The sequence below is a fragment of the Trichomycterus rosablanca genome, chromosome 13, assembly GCF_030014385.1.
Source record: "Trichomycterus rosablanca isolate fTriRos1 chromosome 13, fTriRos1.hap1, whole genome shotgun sequence".
Classification (NCBI taxonomy): domain Eukaryota; kingdom Metazoa; phylum Chordata; class Actinopteri; order Siluriformes; family Trichomycteridae; genus Trichomycterus; species Trichomycterus rosablanca.
The window spans coordinates 20,411,627-20,428,533 of NC_086000.1; the positions used below are offsets into that span (position 1 = coordinate 20,411,627).

The 16,907-nt window shown below is 40.3% G+C and overlaps 1 protein-coding gene across 2 annotated transcripts in view; it reads left to right on the forward strand.

Annotated features, from left to right (window-relative positions):
• Positions 1-349: 349 nt before the first annotated feature.
• Positions 350-16,907, forward strand: part of tonsl (tonsoku-like, DNA repair protein) — a 36,239-nt gene continuing 19,681 nt past the window's right edge. For both annotated transcript variants that reach the window (XM_063007805.1, XM_063007806.1), the window contains exons 1-18: positions 350-374; positions 587-682; positions 4,006-4,148; positions 4,240-4,423; positions 4,605-4,734; positions 4,850-5,021; positions 6,295-6,409; positions 6,532-6,677; positions 8,791-8,943; positions 9,063-9,188; positions 11,445-11,634; positions 11,916-11,971; positions 12,089-12,178; positions 13,602-13,674; positions 13,765-13,928; positions 14,062-14,185; positions 15,584-15,798; positions 15,886-16,339. In XM_063007805.1, coding sequence (XP_062863875.1) covers positions 350-374; positions 587-682; positions 4,006-4,148; positions 4,240-4,423; positions 4,605-4,734; positions 4,850-5,021; positions 6,295-6,409; positions 6,532-6,677; positions 8,791-8,943; positions 9,063-9,188; positions 11,445-11,634; positions 11,916-11,971; positions 12,089-12,178; positions 13,602-13,674; positions 13,765-13,928; positions 14,062-14,185; positions 15,584-15,798; positions 15,886-16,339 — 2,656 coding nt within the window. The remainder of the gene's footprint in view (positions 375-586; positions 683-4,005; positions 4,149-4,239; positions 4,424-4,604; positions 4,735-4,849; positions 5,022-6,294; positions 6,410-6,531; positions 6,678-8,790; positions 8,944-9,062; positions 9,189-11,444; positions 11,635-11,915; positions 11,972-12,088; positions 12,179-13,601; positions 13,675-13,764; positions 13,929-14,061; positions 14,186-15,583; positions 15,799-15,885; positions 16,340-16,907) is intronic.

A 16,907-nucleotide genomic window follows, 5' to 3' on the forward strand; every position in this document is an offset into this window, starting at 1 on the left:
ACCTTACCAATATGTCCTCTTTAAGGCGCATTGTGGGCGGGGTGTCAGGTGACGTTCACAGTAAGCAACCAATCAGCGTAGCGCATAGTTGTTGGCGCCTTGATGTGAATACAGAGCTGAGCTAAGTTTACTACAGAGCATTAATTTAAATTCAGTAATGTTTTAATTTACAGATGTTTGATCGCGATTATAACCGCAGTTACTGATCGATAAAGAGTTAGCGCATGATCGCCCAACAGTGTTGTGTTTTATATTAACATGCCAGCTTTAGTTTTCATGTGGATTTCTTGTTGATTTGTCGTATTACTAAGCGGTTAGCTAAGCTAACTGCCTGCTGCTGACCAGGACAATGAGCGCTGCTAAAGAGATCAAGCGTAAGTATTTGTTAATAAAGTATATTTTTAATGATCAGGACACAATAGCAGATTAATGTGTGAGATCAGTCAACCATAAGCGCACATTTTGTTAGATGTCTGTAGTTATTTAAAGGTGACACATGTAAATACCAGATCAGGTATATTAATTTCTAACTTTTTGTAAATCTATACGTGTTTTCAAGTTATGTTCTATTTTTCTTCTCTTTCAGAACTACAGAAAGCTAAACTTAAAGCCCGAAGTTCCAATAATCTAAAGGAGGAAGCCAGTCTGTGCAATCAGCTGGGAGAGGTTCTAGCCAAAAATGGTAGGAAACACTTATAATAACATCATCCATGAACCCCAAATATACAGACACCTGATAAATTCACTGTTTCCCATACATTGGTTTAAAAAAAAAAGTACAGTGTCCCAAAAAAAGTACAGTGTGGGGAAAACTTAATTTCTTGTTATGTTAGTATTTATTCACTTTAGATTTGTGTACTTTTGAATCTGTACAGAAAATGCATGTATTTAGATAAGATAAGATAAGATAGATACTTACTTACTTTTACTTTCTTTCTTTCGTTCTTTCTTTCTTTCTTTCTTTCTCTCTTGAAGGATGAGCAAGTGCACAAATAAAAAAAAGCACATTAATCTTTAAAAATCATATACCTTTAGAGTTAATAAATAATACAATAAAAATGTTTTGTCCATATAGTGCCTTGGTTTCTCATAAAAAATGACAATAATGTTAGTTGGGATGCTTAAATAAAAAAAGTAGTGTAGCATTAATGCTTAGGGGAAGAAGCTTTTTACAGTTCCCCCTAAACCCCCCAACACCCCGGACTACACACTGGACTGTTATTATTATTATTATTTATCATTTGCACCTGCACTTTACACAACTGTTTTACATACATACATATAGTTATAGTTATTTAGCAATGTCCTTATATAGTTGTAGTTACAGTTGTATAGTTATCTATTTACATATCTTTTACTATTATTACTGTTATTATAATACATACCTAACTAATCGCATTTTATTCATATGCTCATTGTTATTATTGCTATTTTGTATATAGTGCTATGTACATAGATATAATTCCATATATGTAAATAGCTATAGTTATAATTATATATTAATATTACTCATAGATATGTAACTTTACTGATATTCTCTGTTTTCTTGCACAATGCTAGTATTTGCACTACTGGTAGATGCTAACTCTATCTATCGTATCTATCTATCTAATCTGTCTTATCTATCTTATCTAATCTATCTATCTTATCTTATCTTATCTTATCTTATCTATCTATCTATCTATCTATCTATCTATCTATCTATCTATCTATCTATCTATCTATCTATCTATCTCAATTGTAGACTACTACTTAGTGTGAACTACTAAGACTAATGTAGACCTATAAAAAGGGAGATCCACAAAGTTCAGTGGTCACTCACAAATGCTTTCAGAATGACCAGAAACCAACAGGAACAACAGTTACACAGTAAACAAAAAGCAGTAACCTTCACCGCATTCATCCTTGTTTCTACAGCCCACACAAAACGTTGTTGCTAAAAAGAAGCACAGAGATGTAAATCCAAACTTCACACAATAGCTTTAAGATTAATTGGGCCAGTGGTTTGATGCAACAGAAATATTTGGCAGAAATTCAGTCATGCATATAATCCCACTAATATTCTGCCCATAGTGAGGTATGAAGGTGGGAGAGTCATAATATTAGACTGCTTCTCTGCAAACAGTACTGGGTATTACATGCCATCAAAGAAACATATATGAAGCCAAAAATGGGATATACAGTGTATCACAAAAGTGAGTACACCCCTCACATTTCTGCAAATATTTCATTATATCTTTTCATGGGACAACACTATAGACATGAAACTTGGATATAACTTAGAGTAGTCAGTGTACAGCTTGTATAGCAGTGTAGATTTACTGTCTTCTGAAAATAACTCAACACACAGCCATTAATGTCTAAATGGCTGGCAACATAAGTGAGTACACCCCACAGTGAACATGTCCAAATTGTGCCCAAAGTGTCAATATTTTGTGTGACCACCATTATTATCCAGCACTGCCTTAACCCTCCTGGGCATGGAATTCACCAGAGCTGCACAGGTTGCTACTGGAATCCTCTTCCACTCCTCCATGATGACATCACGGAGCTGGTGGATGTTAGACACCTTGAACTCCTCCACCTTCCACTTGAGGATGTGCCACAGGTGCTCAATTGGGTTTAGTCCATCACCTTTACCTTCAGCTTCCTCAGCAAGGCAGTTGTCATCTTGGAGGTTGTGTTTGGGGTCGTTATCCTGTTGGAAAACTGCCATGAGGCCCAGTTTTCGAAGGGAGGGGATCATGCTCTGTTTCAGAATGTCACAGTACATGTTGGAATTCATGTTTCCCTCAATGAACTGCAGCTCCCCAGTGCCAGCAACACTCATGCAGCCCAAGACCATGATGCTACCACCACCATGCTTGACTGTAGGCAAGATACAGTTGTCTTGGTACTTCTCACCAGGGTGCCGCCACACATGCTGGACACCATCTAAGCCAAACAAGTTTATCTTGGTCTCGTCAGACCACAGGGCATTCCAGTAATCCATGTTCTTGGACTGCTTGTCTTCAGCAAACTGTTTGCGGGCTTTCTTGTGCGTCAGCTTCCTTCTGGGATGACGACCATGGTAGCGTATGGTCTGAGCACTGACAGGCTGACCTCCCACGTCTTCAACCTCTGCAGCAATGCTGGCAGCACTCATGTGTCTATTTTTTAAAGCCAACCTCTGGATATGACGCCGAACACGTGGACTCAACTTCTTTGGTCGACCCTGGCGAAGCCTGTACCGAGTGGAACCTGTCCTGGAAAACCGCTGTATGACCTTGGCCACCATGCTGTAGCTCAGTTTCAGGGTGTTAGCAATCTTCTTATAGCCCAGGCCATCTTTGTGGAGAGCAACAATTCTATTTCTCACATCCTCAGAGAGTTCTTTGCCATGAGGTTCCATGTTGAATATCCAGTGGCCAGTATGAGAGAATTGTACCCAAAACACCAAATTTAACAGCCCTGCTCCCCATTTACACCTGGGACCTTGACACATGACACCAGGGAGGGACAACGACACATTTGGGCACAATTTGGACATGTTCACTGTGGGGTGTACTCACTTATGTTGCCAGCCATTTAGACATTAATGGCTGTGTGTTGAGTTATTTTCAGAAGACAGTAAATCTACACTGCTATACAAGCTGTACACTGACTACTCTAAGTTATATCCAAGTTTCATGTCTATAGTGTTGTCCCATGAAAAGATATAATGAAATATTTGCAGAAATGTGAGGGGTGTACTCACTTTTGTGATACACTGTATTAGGGAAAAATGTTATCCACAAAGTAAATATATATATGTCGAGATTCGTTTCTGACAAGAATATTATGCTGATTTATTTAGCATTTTAAAGCTAAATGAAGCATGACACAGATGCTTCTTTTTATGTCTAAAGCTATGATTAAAAGACCTTCATTCTTGCTTTATTTCTCCACTCATTTTTCCATTTTCCAAGGGTTTTTATATGTTCACACGTATCAGCATTCTTATTTTTGGTATTCTTCATACCCCAGGTGATTACCAGGTGGCCATAGAGGAGCACAGACAGGAGCTGGCTCTATCTGAAGTCCTGCATGACATCATTGGCTGTGCAGTAGCCAATCGCAAGATTGGAGAGTGTTATGCGGAACTTGGAAACATCAAAGATGCTCTTAAGGTAAACAGTAACCTTATTAGTTCGGCATTAGATCACATCTCTGAATTCATTGTGACTTTACATCAATTTTGGTTGGTTGTTTCTGTTCCAGCACCAGAGGAGGCATCTGGACCTGGCTCGCAGTGTCAATGATGCAGCAGAGGAACAGAGAGCTCTGGCCACCATTGGCAGGACTTACCTCTTCCTCCATGACTCGGATCAATCACAGAACAGCCTGAAGCACGCAGAAGATGCATTCAAGAAGAGCTTGGCTATAGTGGATGGATGTCTGGAAGGTCTTCTGTCTTTATTTGATTAGTTTTGTCCCCTCAGAAATGAATGTGAAAAGGGTTTGAAAAATATTTATATGGATATTGTGTCAAGTTATCAAAATTAAAAAGACTTGGGGCCATAAGTGTTGCTTTTTTGTAAACAGTGGATTGTGAGAATGAGAATTAAATTGTGTATGTTTTGCAGGGACGGTGTCAGCACGTGAGCTAAGTGAAATGAGAGCACGACTGTTGTTAAACCTGGGCTTTGTCTGTGATGGTCTAAAAGAATCACAACGCTGCAGTGATTTCATTCGTCAGAGCATCTACATCTCAGAGTAAGACACTTATGTCTGACACTAAGGCCATGCTGCACAGGGTGCTTGTACATGTAATGACATGTACTGTTAATACATTGTGCTGTAACTAAACAAGTTCCTTTATTCTTTTTAGGAAGAACAATTTGCTGGAGGATCTCTATCGTGCCAACTTTAATCTGGGCAGCATCCACTTCCGGAATGGACAGTACTCCCTTGCTATCCGATGCTTTGAGAAGAGCAAGGAGTGTGCACGCAAGATGAACGACAAGTTTAGTGAGAGTGAATGTTTCTACATAATAGGCAAGGTATGAGAGGGGGGTTGGGCAATATATATGGCTGTGAAAATTTCTATTTTGACACAGTTGTCGCACCTAAACATTACAATCTAAGTAAAAAAAAATTACATTTCGCAACCTGTACTGCTGCTGACACTGACTTCTGACTGATTCTTGTCCACCACCTGCACAAAGCAGGTTTACATGGACATCTGTATCACACATGGAGAGCCACTCACTGATCTTTATTATCACCTGTCTCTGTGCTATTGATCAGCCAACAGAGGTCATATTTGTAACAGTTATAAGGAATTTCTTCTGGCATTCTCACCCTTCGGACGAGCCAATCATTGTCCGAATAGGCTAACCTTGTGTAGAATTGTCCCTTAGTTCCTTAATTAAACAAATAAAAAATTATAAATTGGTTTTAATAAACTTACTGACAATCTAAAAATAACTTAAGCAGAATGTTTTCCACAATGTTAAGTAAGCTAAAATGTCTTGACAATCAGAACACCATGCTGCAATAAGAAAATCTGGGAAAATCTGGGAATATTTTAAACTGAAAAGTTTTACTTAGGTTTTGGAGGCAAGAAGGTCCTGGGTTTGGTTCCCAGGTGGAGCGGTCTGAGTCCTTTCTGTGTAGAGTTTGCATGTTCTCCCCATGTCTCCATGGCTTTCCTCCGGGAGCTCTGGTTTCCCTCCACAGACATGCAAGTGAGGTAAATTGGAGACACAAAATTGTCCATGACTGTGTTTGACACTAAAGACTTGAACTGATGAGTCTTGTGTAACCACTAACTACTTGTCATGTCATGAATGTAACCAAAGTGTAAAACATGACGTTAAAATCTTAATAAATAAATAACTAACTTTTTTTGGGACTCCTGCAAACCACTATGGGAGCTAGTATCTCAAACAGATTAAATTTGGGAGAGTGGTACATATTCCTAGAAGTGGCTGACCTACCAAAAATGTTTTTTAATAGTCATGATAATTAACAGTAATGATTGTTCTCAGAAGTATTGCAAAGCATTTGCAGATGAAGCTTGTAATCACTGTTTGTATTTAGTTGATGTTAAACTATTGCGTAATTAGGGGGGCGTTTGAAGTTATGGCATTCTGAGTAGCATTAGGAAAGACCTAGTGTTTGCATAGCTTAGCGTACAGCAGCTTTTTGTGTGTTTGTGGAATTTGTTTGGGTGGACAACATTTTCTGTGCTCACTAACAGTTACTTCTTTTCTCAGGCTTTATCAAACGATCATGCTTAAAATATACTAAAAAGCTAAGAATTTTTTTTAGGTTTGCTTGACTCTGGGAGACTGGGTGGCAGCTCGACGCTCACTAAAGAAGGCTTTCCGCCTAGGCTCGCAGCAGCCTGCAGAAAGAGAGGCAGTCAAGAGAGACCTGAGATACGGTGAGAGGAAGGGTGGAGAGTTTGTGAAAATTACTTTGCATTAGATGAATTTGTCCACATATGTATGATCAGATCTATCAGTTCTTTGTCTCTGCTGATGTGCTTGGACACTGTTTCCATAGCAATTCGTGGCTCTCAGCTAGAGGAGGATTTGACACAGGTCAGTAATGCAGTCTCTCAGGAGGCTTTGGGGCTAGCAGAAGCACTGGGGGATCTCTACTGCAAGGTCGCCTGCTACAACAAAGCCCTGGAGGCTTATCAAACCCAGGTAAGAGTTTATTAGAGCAATAGTTTGATTAATAATATAACATTTTCATTACTTGGGAAGATGTCAGGCCATTTTGACATTGTTTTGCATTGAAACTTCAAGGGTACTGCAGTTCTGTTTTATGAGCTGGTATCTTGTTTATAATGACTTGGTTAGTACTTAGCTAGTTGTCTGGGTGAAGAAAATAAAATCAACACACTACCCCCCAAATTCTAAGCTAGGCTTCTAAATACCTAAACACCTTTTTTCAGTGTGTTTTCAACATGCAAGTGAGTTGTAACATTAATTTGAATAAAACTGTGCTGTCTGGATGGAATGTATCCAATGCTTCTCTGGGTGACTGTCAGAAATTGATTACTATCCATTAATGATCCTTACCTGGTGCAGGCACCCCTCTATTTCTTTACTGAATCCAGACCAGCACAAGCTGTTTACAGAATATTAGTGGCTGCTTTGTCATTGAGCACAGTAAAAATAATGTGTATTAATCTACTCTATCTCTAATGAAAAATAACACTAACTAGTTCAGGAGGTAAAACTGAGAAGCCTGCTCAAACCATTTTAATGTTCAGTGCCCCCCTCTAATGCCAGACAGGTGAACATCACCTGATTTTCTGTTTGGATGTAGTAATTACCTGTTTTTCTGACAGCATTCTGTAATCTAAACTAAACCTAACATATAGAGTTTTAAAATCAATTTTATTAAACAAAAATCAGTTTTGGCTAAACTGTTTTATTAGCAAGTGTTCATGTCTCATGGCACATTTTGATTACTTGAATAGTGATTGTATGTATTGTTCTAATGTTTGATACAGGGGTTGGACAAAATAACTGAAACACCTGTCATTTTAGTGTGGTAGGTTTCATGGCTAAATTGGACCAGTCTGGTGGCCAATCTTCATTAATTGCACATTGCACCAGTAAGAGCAGAGTGTGAAGGTTCAATTAGCAGGGTAAGAGCACAGTTTTGCTCAAAATATTGCAATGCACACAACATTATGGGTGACATACCAGAGTTCAAAAGAGGACAAATTGTTGGTGCACGTCTTGCTGGCGCATCTGTGACCAAGACAGCAAGTCTTTGTGATGTATCAAGAGCCACGGTATCCAGGGTAATGTCAGCATACCACCAAGAAGGACAAACCACATCCAACAGGATTAACTGTGGACGCAAGAGGAAGCTGTCTGAAAGGGATGTTCGGGTGCTAACCCAGATTGTATCCAAAAAACATAAAACCACGGCTGCCCAAATCACGGCAGAATTAAATGTGCACCTCAACTCTCCTGTTTCCACCAGAACTGTCCGTCGGGAGCTCCACAGGGTCAATATACAAAGCCGGGCTGCTATAGCCAAACCTTTGGTCACTTGTGCCAATGCCAAACGTCGGTTTCAATGGTGCAAGGAGCGCAAATCTTGGGCTGTGGACAATGTGAAACATGTATTGTTCTCTGATGAGTCCACCTTTACTGTTTTCCCCACATCCGGGAGAGTTACGGTGTGGAGAAGCCCCAAAGAAGCGTACCACCCAGACTGTTGCATGCCCAGAGTGAAGCATGGGGGTGGATCAGTGATGGTTTGGGCTGCCATATCATGGCATTCCCTTGGCCCGATACTTGTGCTAGATGGGCGCGTCACTGCCAAGGACTACCGAACCATTCTGGAGGACCATGTGCATCCAATGGCGGTGCCGTGTATCAGGATGACAATGCACCAATACACACAGCAAGACTGGTGAAAGATTGGTTTGATGAACATGAAAGTGAAGTTGAACATCTCCCATGGCCTGCACAGTCACCAGATCTAAATATTATTGAGCCACTTTGGGGTGTTTTGGAGAAGCGAGTCAGGAAACGTTTTCCTCCACCAGCATCACGTAGTGACCTGGCCACTATCCTGCAAGAAGAATGGCTTAAAATCCCTCTGACCACTGTGCAGGACTTGTATATGTCATTTCCAAGACGAATTGACGCTGTATTGGCCGCAAAAGGAGGCCCTACACCATACTAATAAATTATTGTGGTCTAAAACCAGGTGTTTCAGTTATTTTGTCCAACCCCTGTATGTCTGAATACACTGTTTAAAATGCTGTATGTTGTGTGTGTGTGTGTTTAGCTATCCTGTGCTGAGGCGTTGGGGAAACCTGCCCGAGAGCTGGCTGTCATCCATGTGTCTCTGGCAGCGACTTACTCTGACCTCCGGCAGTACGACAAAGCTTTAGAACACTACAGACATGAACTAAAGCTAAGACAGGGCAATCCAAAAGAGGTACCACATCACACTAGGGACTGGCATTTTAATTGTTTTTGCCATATTGATACCATTTTAAGAAACAAATAGCATTTAAATATTGATACTAAATTGAATTTATGTTTTTTTTTTATTAGGAGTGTGAGACCTGGCTGAACATTGCGAGCTGTCAGGAGGAACATGGGCAGAACCTGGAACAACTGGATGACAGTTATACTACTGCACTACGCTGCGCTGAGAGAGCAGAGCAAAGCAAACTACAAGTCAGAAACTCTTATGTACACTCTTGATTGCCAGTTTTTTTTTTAATACGCTTATACTATGTTCATAAAAAGGTTATTTTTGATTGACTGACAGGTGTGGATTAATTCCTTTTTATAACAGCTCTAAATTGGTGTGCGATTAACATTTTGGTGTCACAGCAGTAATGGTTCCTTTACACTGGTGCACAAGGCACCAGCTTCACAACAGATTACCAACTGTATATCTACAACATGTACCTGTGTAGTAGGTGTACTTAGTTACATAGTCAGTAAGATCATGTACTAGATATGTGTATTTATTAAACTGGCAAAGGATAATACAGTTAAGGTCTGAGGTATATAAACACTTGTAAGGAAATGTATGTCATAGTATTCTTGGATTTTTTATTATTACTGCAGCTGGTCTTTTCTGTTATTGAATGATTGTAACAAGTAGAGTACAGGTCCTTCTCAAAAAATTAGCATATTGTGATAAAGTTCATTATTTTCCATAATGTAATGATAAAAATTAAACTTTCATATATTTTAGATTCATTGCACACCAACTGAAATATTTCAGGTCTTTTATTGTTTTAATACTGATGATTTTGGCATACAGCTCATGAAAACCCAAAATTCCTATCTCAAAAAATTAGCATATTTCATCCGACCAATAAAAGAAAAGTGTTTTTAATACAAAAAAAGTCAACCTTCAAATAATTATGTTCAGTTATGCACTCAATACTTGGTCGGGAATCCTTTTGCAGAAATGACTGCTTCAATGCGGCGTGGCATGGAGGCAATCAGCCTGTGGCACTGCTGAGGTGTTATGGAGGCCCAGGATGCTTCGATAGCGGCCTTAAGCTCATCCAGAGTGTTGGGTCTTGTGTCTCTCAACTTTCTCTTCACAATATCCCACAGATTCTCTATGGGGTTCAGGTCAGGAGAGTTGGCAGGCCAATTGAGCACAGTAATACCATGGTCAGTAAACCATTCACCAGTGGTTTTGGCACTGTGAGCAGGTGCCAGGTCGTGCTGAAAAATGAAATCTTCATCTCCATAAAGCTTTTCAGCAGATGGAAGCATGAAGTGCTCCAAAATCTCCTGATAGCTAGCTGCATTGACCCTGCCCTTGATAAAACACAGTGGACCAACACCAGCAGCTGACATGGCACCCCAGACCATCACTGACTGTAGGTACTTGACACTGGACTTCAGGCATTTTGGCATTTCCTTCTCCCCAGTCTTCCTCCAGACTCTGGCACCTTGATTTCCGAAAACAGTACTTTGGACCACTGAGCAACAGTCCAGTGCTGCTTCTCTGTAGCCCAGGTCAGGCGCTTCTGCCGCTGTTTCTGGTTCAAAAGTGGCTTGACCTGGGGAATGCGGCACCTGTAGCCCATTTCCTGCACACGCCTGTGCACGGTGGCTCTGGATGTTTCTACTCCAGACTCAGTCCACTGCTTCCGCAGGTCCCCCAAGGTCTGGAATCGGCCCTTCTCCACAATCTTCCTCAGGGTCCGGTCACCTCTTCTCGTTGTGCAGCGTTTTCTGCCACACTTTTTCCTTCCCACAGACTTCCCACTGAGGTGCCTTGATACAGCACTCTGGGAACAGCCTATTCGTTCAGAAATTTATTTCTGTGTCTTACCCTCTTGCTTGAGGGTGTCAATGATGGCCTTCTGGACAGCAGTCAGGTCGGCAGTCTTACCCATGATTGCAGTTTTGAGTAATGAACCAGGCTGGGAGTTTTTAAAAGCCTCAGGAATCTTTTGCAGGTGTTTAGAGTTAATTCGTTGATTCAGATGATTAGGTTAATAGCTCGTTTAGAGAACCTTTTCATGATATGCTAATTTTTTGAGATAGGAATTTTGGGTTTTCATGAGCTGTATGCCAAAATCATCAGTATTAAAACAATAAAAGACCTGAAATATTTCAGTTGGTGTGCAATGAATCTAAAATATATGAAAGTTTAATTTTTATCATTACATTATGGAAAATAATGAACTTTATCACAATATGCTAATTTTTTTAGAAGGACCTGTATATGCCCAAAAGTATGTGTACACCTTACCATGAGCTTGTTGGGCATCTTCAGTAATTCAATAAGCATGGGCATATTGAGAAAAAAAGCTAAAGATTGGCATGACATGCATGTTACTTACAAGTGTAAGCTTTTGGCATTCAACGGTACGTGTAAGCGCTTTACTGAAACTGGTTGTTCATGACAATGATGTGAATAGGAATTGAGTATTAGTTTTGTGCCTGTGGATACAGAGAAGAGTTTTAAGGGCATGGTTGAAGGCGCAGACGCGTGCTAGCTCTTCAGAGGTGGAAGCGACAGAGGCCCGTCTTCAGGAACTGTGCGAGGCAGAAAGCTGTGGTTTGGAAGACAGTGATGAAGAAGAGGAGGAGGAGCTGCAAAACAGTGAGCCTTTAGACAGTGACATCCAGCTCTCGGACTCAGGTAAAAATTATTAAGTTGGTTGGCCTAAAAAGTGGGCTTGTAAAAAGGCTTGAATGCCTTGGTTGTTTATACAGAATGTGGCAGTGATAACTCGGTGGATAAGCTACTGGACTAGTAATTAAAAGTCTGCCAGAGTGCCACTTTTGGGTCCTTGAGCGAGACCCTTAACTTCCAACTCATTGCATTGTATTTAGTCACAATCATAATTATTATTATTTGAATAAAAAGTGTCTTAAACGCTGTGCCTTAAATTCAAATGAAGATTATTATTCTCTGTACAGATGATGATCTTGACGGCTATGATAAGCTTGTGACTGGCAGGAAAAAAAGTGGGAGGGTAAGACAGAAGTTTTCTCAATAGTGGCCAAAGTTTAAAAATGTCAACCTTAGCAAAATAAATTTAGTTTCTTATTTGAATGCACCTCTTCCTTCCTTAATGTCTCTGAACACACAGTGGAATCGAAGGAATGAAAAAGGCGAGACGTCGCTCCATCGAGCTTGCATAGACGGCAACCTGAAGCAGGTCCAGTTACTGACAGAGCAGGTGGGCTAAACCTTGGGAATTGTAATATGGCTTCATTTTTATAGCATGTTGTTAAACAGTTTGCTGGCGCATTATAAGGTACTTTTCCCAATATCATTAAAAATTATTTATTTTTCATTATTTGTATTTGATCAGTCAATTAAATGGAAATTAATAAAACCAAAGAACAAATTTACAAAAAGAGTGTTTCTTAACTATAGGCCTGAAGTTTATTCCATAATAATTATATAACAAATCAGGCATGTAAAGAAGGGAATTCTTGTTCTCAAGTAAAGTATTTTTTCTCTAGTCATCTTTAAATAATGATTAATGGCAACTAATCCATAACTAATAATTGCTTGTTTTTTTAACCTTGAGTCCAAAAAGAGTTGAGTTGATTTCAGGCGTAAGAATGAAGCTTGAGAGCTAAAATATATTGCTAATATAGATAAGTATATTATATTTGGATCATAAAATGTAATAGTTTGCCCTTTAAAAACTCCAGGTGCATCATACCCTTACATGTGCAATTGTTTTTTATGTGAACCTGCCCCTCCACATGACTCAGAACTACACTAATAAAGGGACAGTGAAAAACAGAAAGGGACATTTTTTTTAAATAATCACTATTATTATTGTTATTATTATTGGTTTTATATTGATAATATTTAAAACCTAGCTCATTCATATGTGGGGAAATTGGCAATGCATAAGTAAAGCCCTCTTAACTAAAAATCTTTGGTGTTTGCCTAATTTTTTCAGATTTTTCCCAATTTATCTCTCAATCTTATTATTTACAATTCCTGGTTGTAAATTTGCTGCCGATTGCACAACCCATGATCTGATCATAGAGAGATGAATCACCACATTATCCCTCTGACACACATTGCGTATCATAAACAGAAAGCCACAGTAAGCTTCATGTTACCCTCGGACCAGTCCCAGTAATCGAATATTACCTTCCCTCCCTCCCCGACACCATGCTTCAAATAAAATACAATGCCAAATCTTAGTTGTCTTTGTAGTTCCTATTGGCGGCATAGTGGCTCAGTGGGTAGCACTGTCGCAAAAAGGTCCTGGGTTTGATCCCCAGTTGGAGCGGTCCGGGTCCTTTCTGTGTGGAGTTTGCATGTTCTCCTCGTGTCTGCGTGGGTTTCCTCCAGGAGCTCCGGTTTCCTGTCACAGTCCAAAGACATGCAAGTGAGGTGAACTGGAGATACAAAATTGTCCATAACTGTGTTTGACATTAAACTTGTGAACAGATGAATCTTGTGTAATGAATAACTACCTGTTCTGTCACGAATGTAACCAAAGTCTGTAAAACATGACGTTAAAATCCTAATAAAATAAATAAATAATTGTAGTTTCTATCAGCTGCTGTAAATCCAGTATTAGTGGACATTGAGTAACCATGGTTGAAACGGCTGTTTTCCTCTCTCAACAGGGTCACCCGCTGAATCCCAGAGATCACTGCGGCTGGACTCCACTGCATGAGGCCTGCAACTACGGCCATCTAGGTACCAGACGCATGATCTTACCTTTACTCATTTATTAAGGTGTTAATACTTAGCTGCATAGCTGATCTGCTTCATGATTGTGTGTTTCAGAGATTGTGTCTCTGCTGCTGGACAAAGGGGCGAACATTAATGATCCTGGAGGTGCATACTGTGATGGGGTCACACCTCTGCACGATGCCCTCAGTTGTGGTCACTTTGAAGTTGCACGGCTGCTGGTGCAGAGGGGGGCTTCAGTCACTGTCCGCAATAACAAGGTCTGATGCAGATGAGCATCCACATTTCTCAGCATCTTCTCGGCTTGTCTGTATTCTACAACGTACTGTATCTCATCAAAAACCTTTTCATATAGTGCTAATGGTCATGCTTGACTGTATTCTGTGTGTCCAGGGAGATAAGCCTCTGGATTCCTTGCGACAGTGGCTGAAGACGTACGGTCGTGAGCTGGACCAGGAGACACGGCAGGCGTGTGCAGAAACAGAAAAATTGCTGAAGAAAGCACTGGCAGGTGGAGGTGAGGAGGAAGAAGAGCAAAGGGGGCTTGTTTGTTGATTTGGAACTAAAATTTGGCTTGTAATGTTACTATTAAATTGGGTGAAATTTTAGAAACATGTTGACTGTGTGTAGATAGACAAAGTCCGATTCATTCATTCAAATTGCAGATTTCAAATGAACTGTGGGAAATTTTCAGTTACGCTACATGGACAAATATATGTGGACACCTAATGTAGGGTAGGGTAGGGTAGTTAACAACTTTTTTGAAGATTTTTGTGCCCATTTTAAGCTTAAGCATTTATGAGTTTGGGAAGGCATTGCACTAGTCATAATTAATCCCAACGTGTTCAATGGGGTAAAAATCAGGGGTCTGTGCAAGCTACTAGAGCCCCACATCAAACACAGTGGCACAATTATGTTGGAATGAAAAAGGGCCTTTTCCAAAGACTGACTTTGAGTGGTGAGACAGTACAACAGTATTTTTCCCTGTTCCACTCTGTCTGTTTTCATTTTAGTCTGTTGATATCGCTCAGCGCTTCTTAGCATTACAAGCAAGATCATTACTGTTCAATGCTGAATACCAGACATCATGGGTTTAAAATAGTGCAATATGAACACAAAGAGGTACTTATTTGGTAACACAACCACTTGTTGATAAAGCCTGAACATGACTGAAACTTAATAAACAATAACAAAGCGCTGCTAGGCGTTTAGTTAGTGCAGGGGTAAACACGCTAGCACACCAGAGGTGACATGATTGACTCGTTCGTAGGGAGGGTGCCAGAGGGTATTACTTATAACTGATGCAATTACAACATCTGCTGGCTGATTGATTGTGACTGTCTGCGCGCGAATCTACGCCCAATATGAACTCGCCTCGTGCAGGGTAAAAGATGCAGTTGTCTACTGCACACGTGTCGGAGGGTACGTGTGTTGGTCACAACACTCCTTGGTCAGTAGTGGAAGTCAGCATCAGTAGAGAGGAAGCGTATTGCAATCGGGTAATTGGGTACGACTAGATTGGGAGGGCAAAATGCAAACAAAACAAAAAACACTGCTTGTTGCCACCAAGCGCCAGAGATGCAAACTAATCTACTGTGCCGCCGCGCAATTTGAAATTGCACAGAAATTTCTACTTTTGCACTTATTTAAATATTTGTAATTTATTGTACACACATTTTTGCTACTCTGCAAGTTCATTAGTTAAATGTTTGCATCTATGGGACTTAAAATATAAAATCTAATATGAAATATAATATGAAATTAATGAAATATGGCCAAAAAGTAGCAAATTTCAGTGCAAATATATAGAGTTCTAATGTATGCAGTATAAAAAAAAAACCTTTATATTTACATTCTTACAAAACCATTATTTTTCCAACATTTTTATTTTTGTCTTCCTAACTCTGTGCTGTAGTTGCAGCTGTGATCACGAGACCTCCCCAGGACAGCCAGCTGTTTGATGCTGAGTACTCAGAGCCACTGCTGCAGCCGAATGAGTCCAGTCCTATACCTCAAAATGGCTTACTCAATTCTCACACACCCCCAGACGCCAGCACACCTTCCAGAGCCAGGCGGTCCACTGGGCCACGCCATCGACTCAGAGGAACTGAGAAGAATGTTCTGTTTGGGGTAAGATTCCAACTACTGCATATATTTTCTACTGTTCTGGAAATCTATGAGCTACATGTTGTCTTTTTCCCTTCTCACATCTTTAAGGATGACGGCATCTCCTCTGAGCAGTCAGACTCAGAAATCAGCCCACTGCGCCCTGTCCGACCGAGAATTCGTATTACGGAAGCCCTACCTCCTGAAGATGTGGTTTGTCCCAGTCAGGATAACTCAATTTTCAGTGGAAGCAAAGATACTCTGTCTAGCAGAAAGGAATACCAGATGGCCATGCAAAGCCTGGGCAGTGCAAAGTCCCGCCTTCTCTCTCAAAGCCTATCAGAGCCGGCTTTCAGCAGCACGCCGGCAGTGTCAGCCAATCAGGTGTCAGCCCTGGTCTCTGAGGAGGATTACATAGCAGATGACTGGCTGGAAGATGACCTTGCGAGTGCTCAGCCAAAGAAAAAAAGAAGAGTCGATTCTGAACTGGGTAGCAGGTGGCAAAGTTTGACGTCTTGCAGAGGCCAGATCCGAGCTTCTGGAACTGGCGAGCCATCAAACAGAGGTGTGGAACATTTTAGATTGTATTTATTAAGAATTATGGCTTAATTATGACCTGCACAACCTAGGGCTCTGCTGTTTGATAAACATTGACTGCTAAAGTGCTAAAAGTTTTAGACCTTTTCCTTTTATTTACTTCTATTTGCTCTGCATATTTCAAATATGAAACATTAAACTCTCACTTATGGACACAATGACAGAGTTTAAATTTGGCATAAACAGCTTGAATTCAGGATGCTGCTGCTATAATATGCATGTCATATATATATATACTTTTTTATCAGTCTGTTTTATCTGTCTTTATCTGTCAAGTTTTAGTTAGCCTGTTCCCACACTAGCCTCAGATTCTTGTTGGCTGATGGAAGTGAAACCCACTCAAGTTGTGGTTGCTGTTGTAGACATCCTGTCTCAAACTTGCTGACTCTTGTGTTGGGAGTCTTGATTGGTTATAAAAAGACGATCTACCAAATGCTCAGTCTTTAGAATCGAACATGGATATACAGTGGTACCTTGAAACTCGACGTTAATTGGTTTTAGGAGTGGCATTGAGTTTATAAGACGTTGAGTTTCAA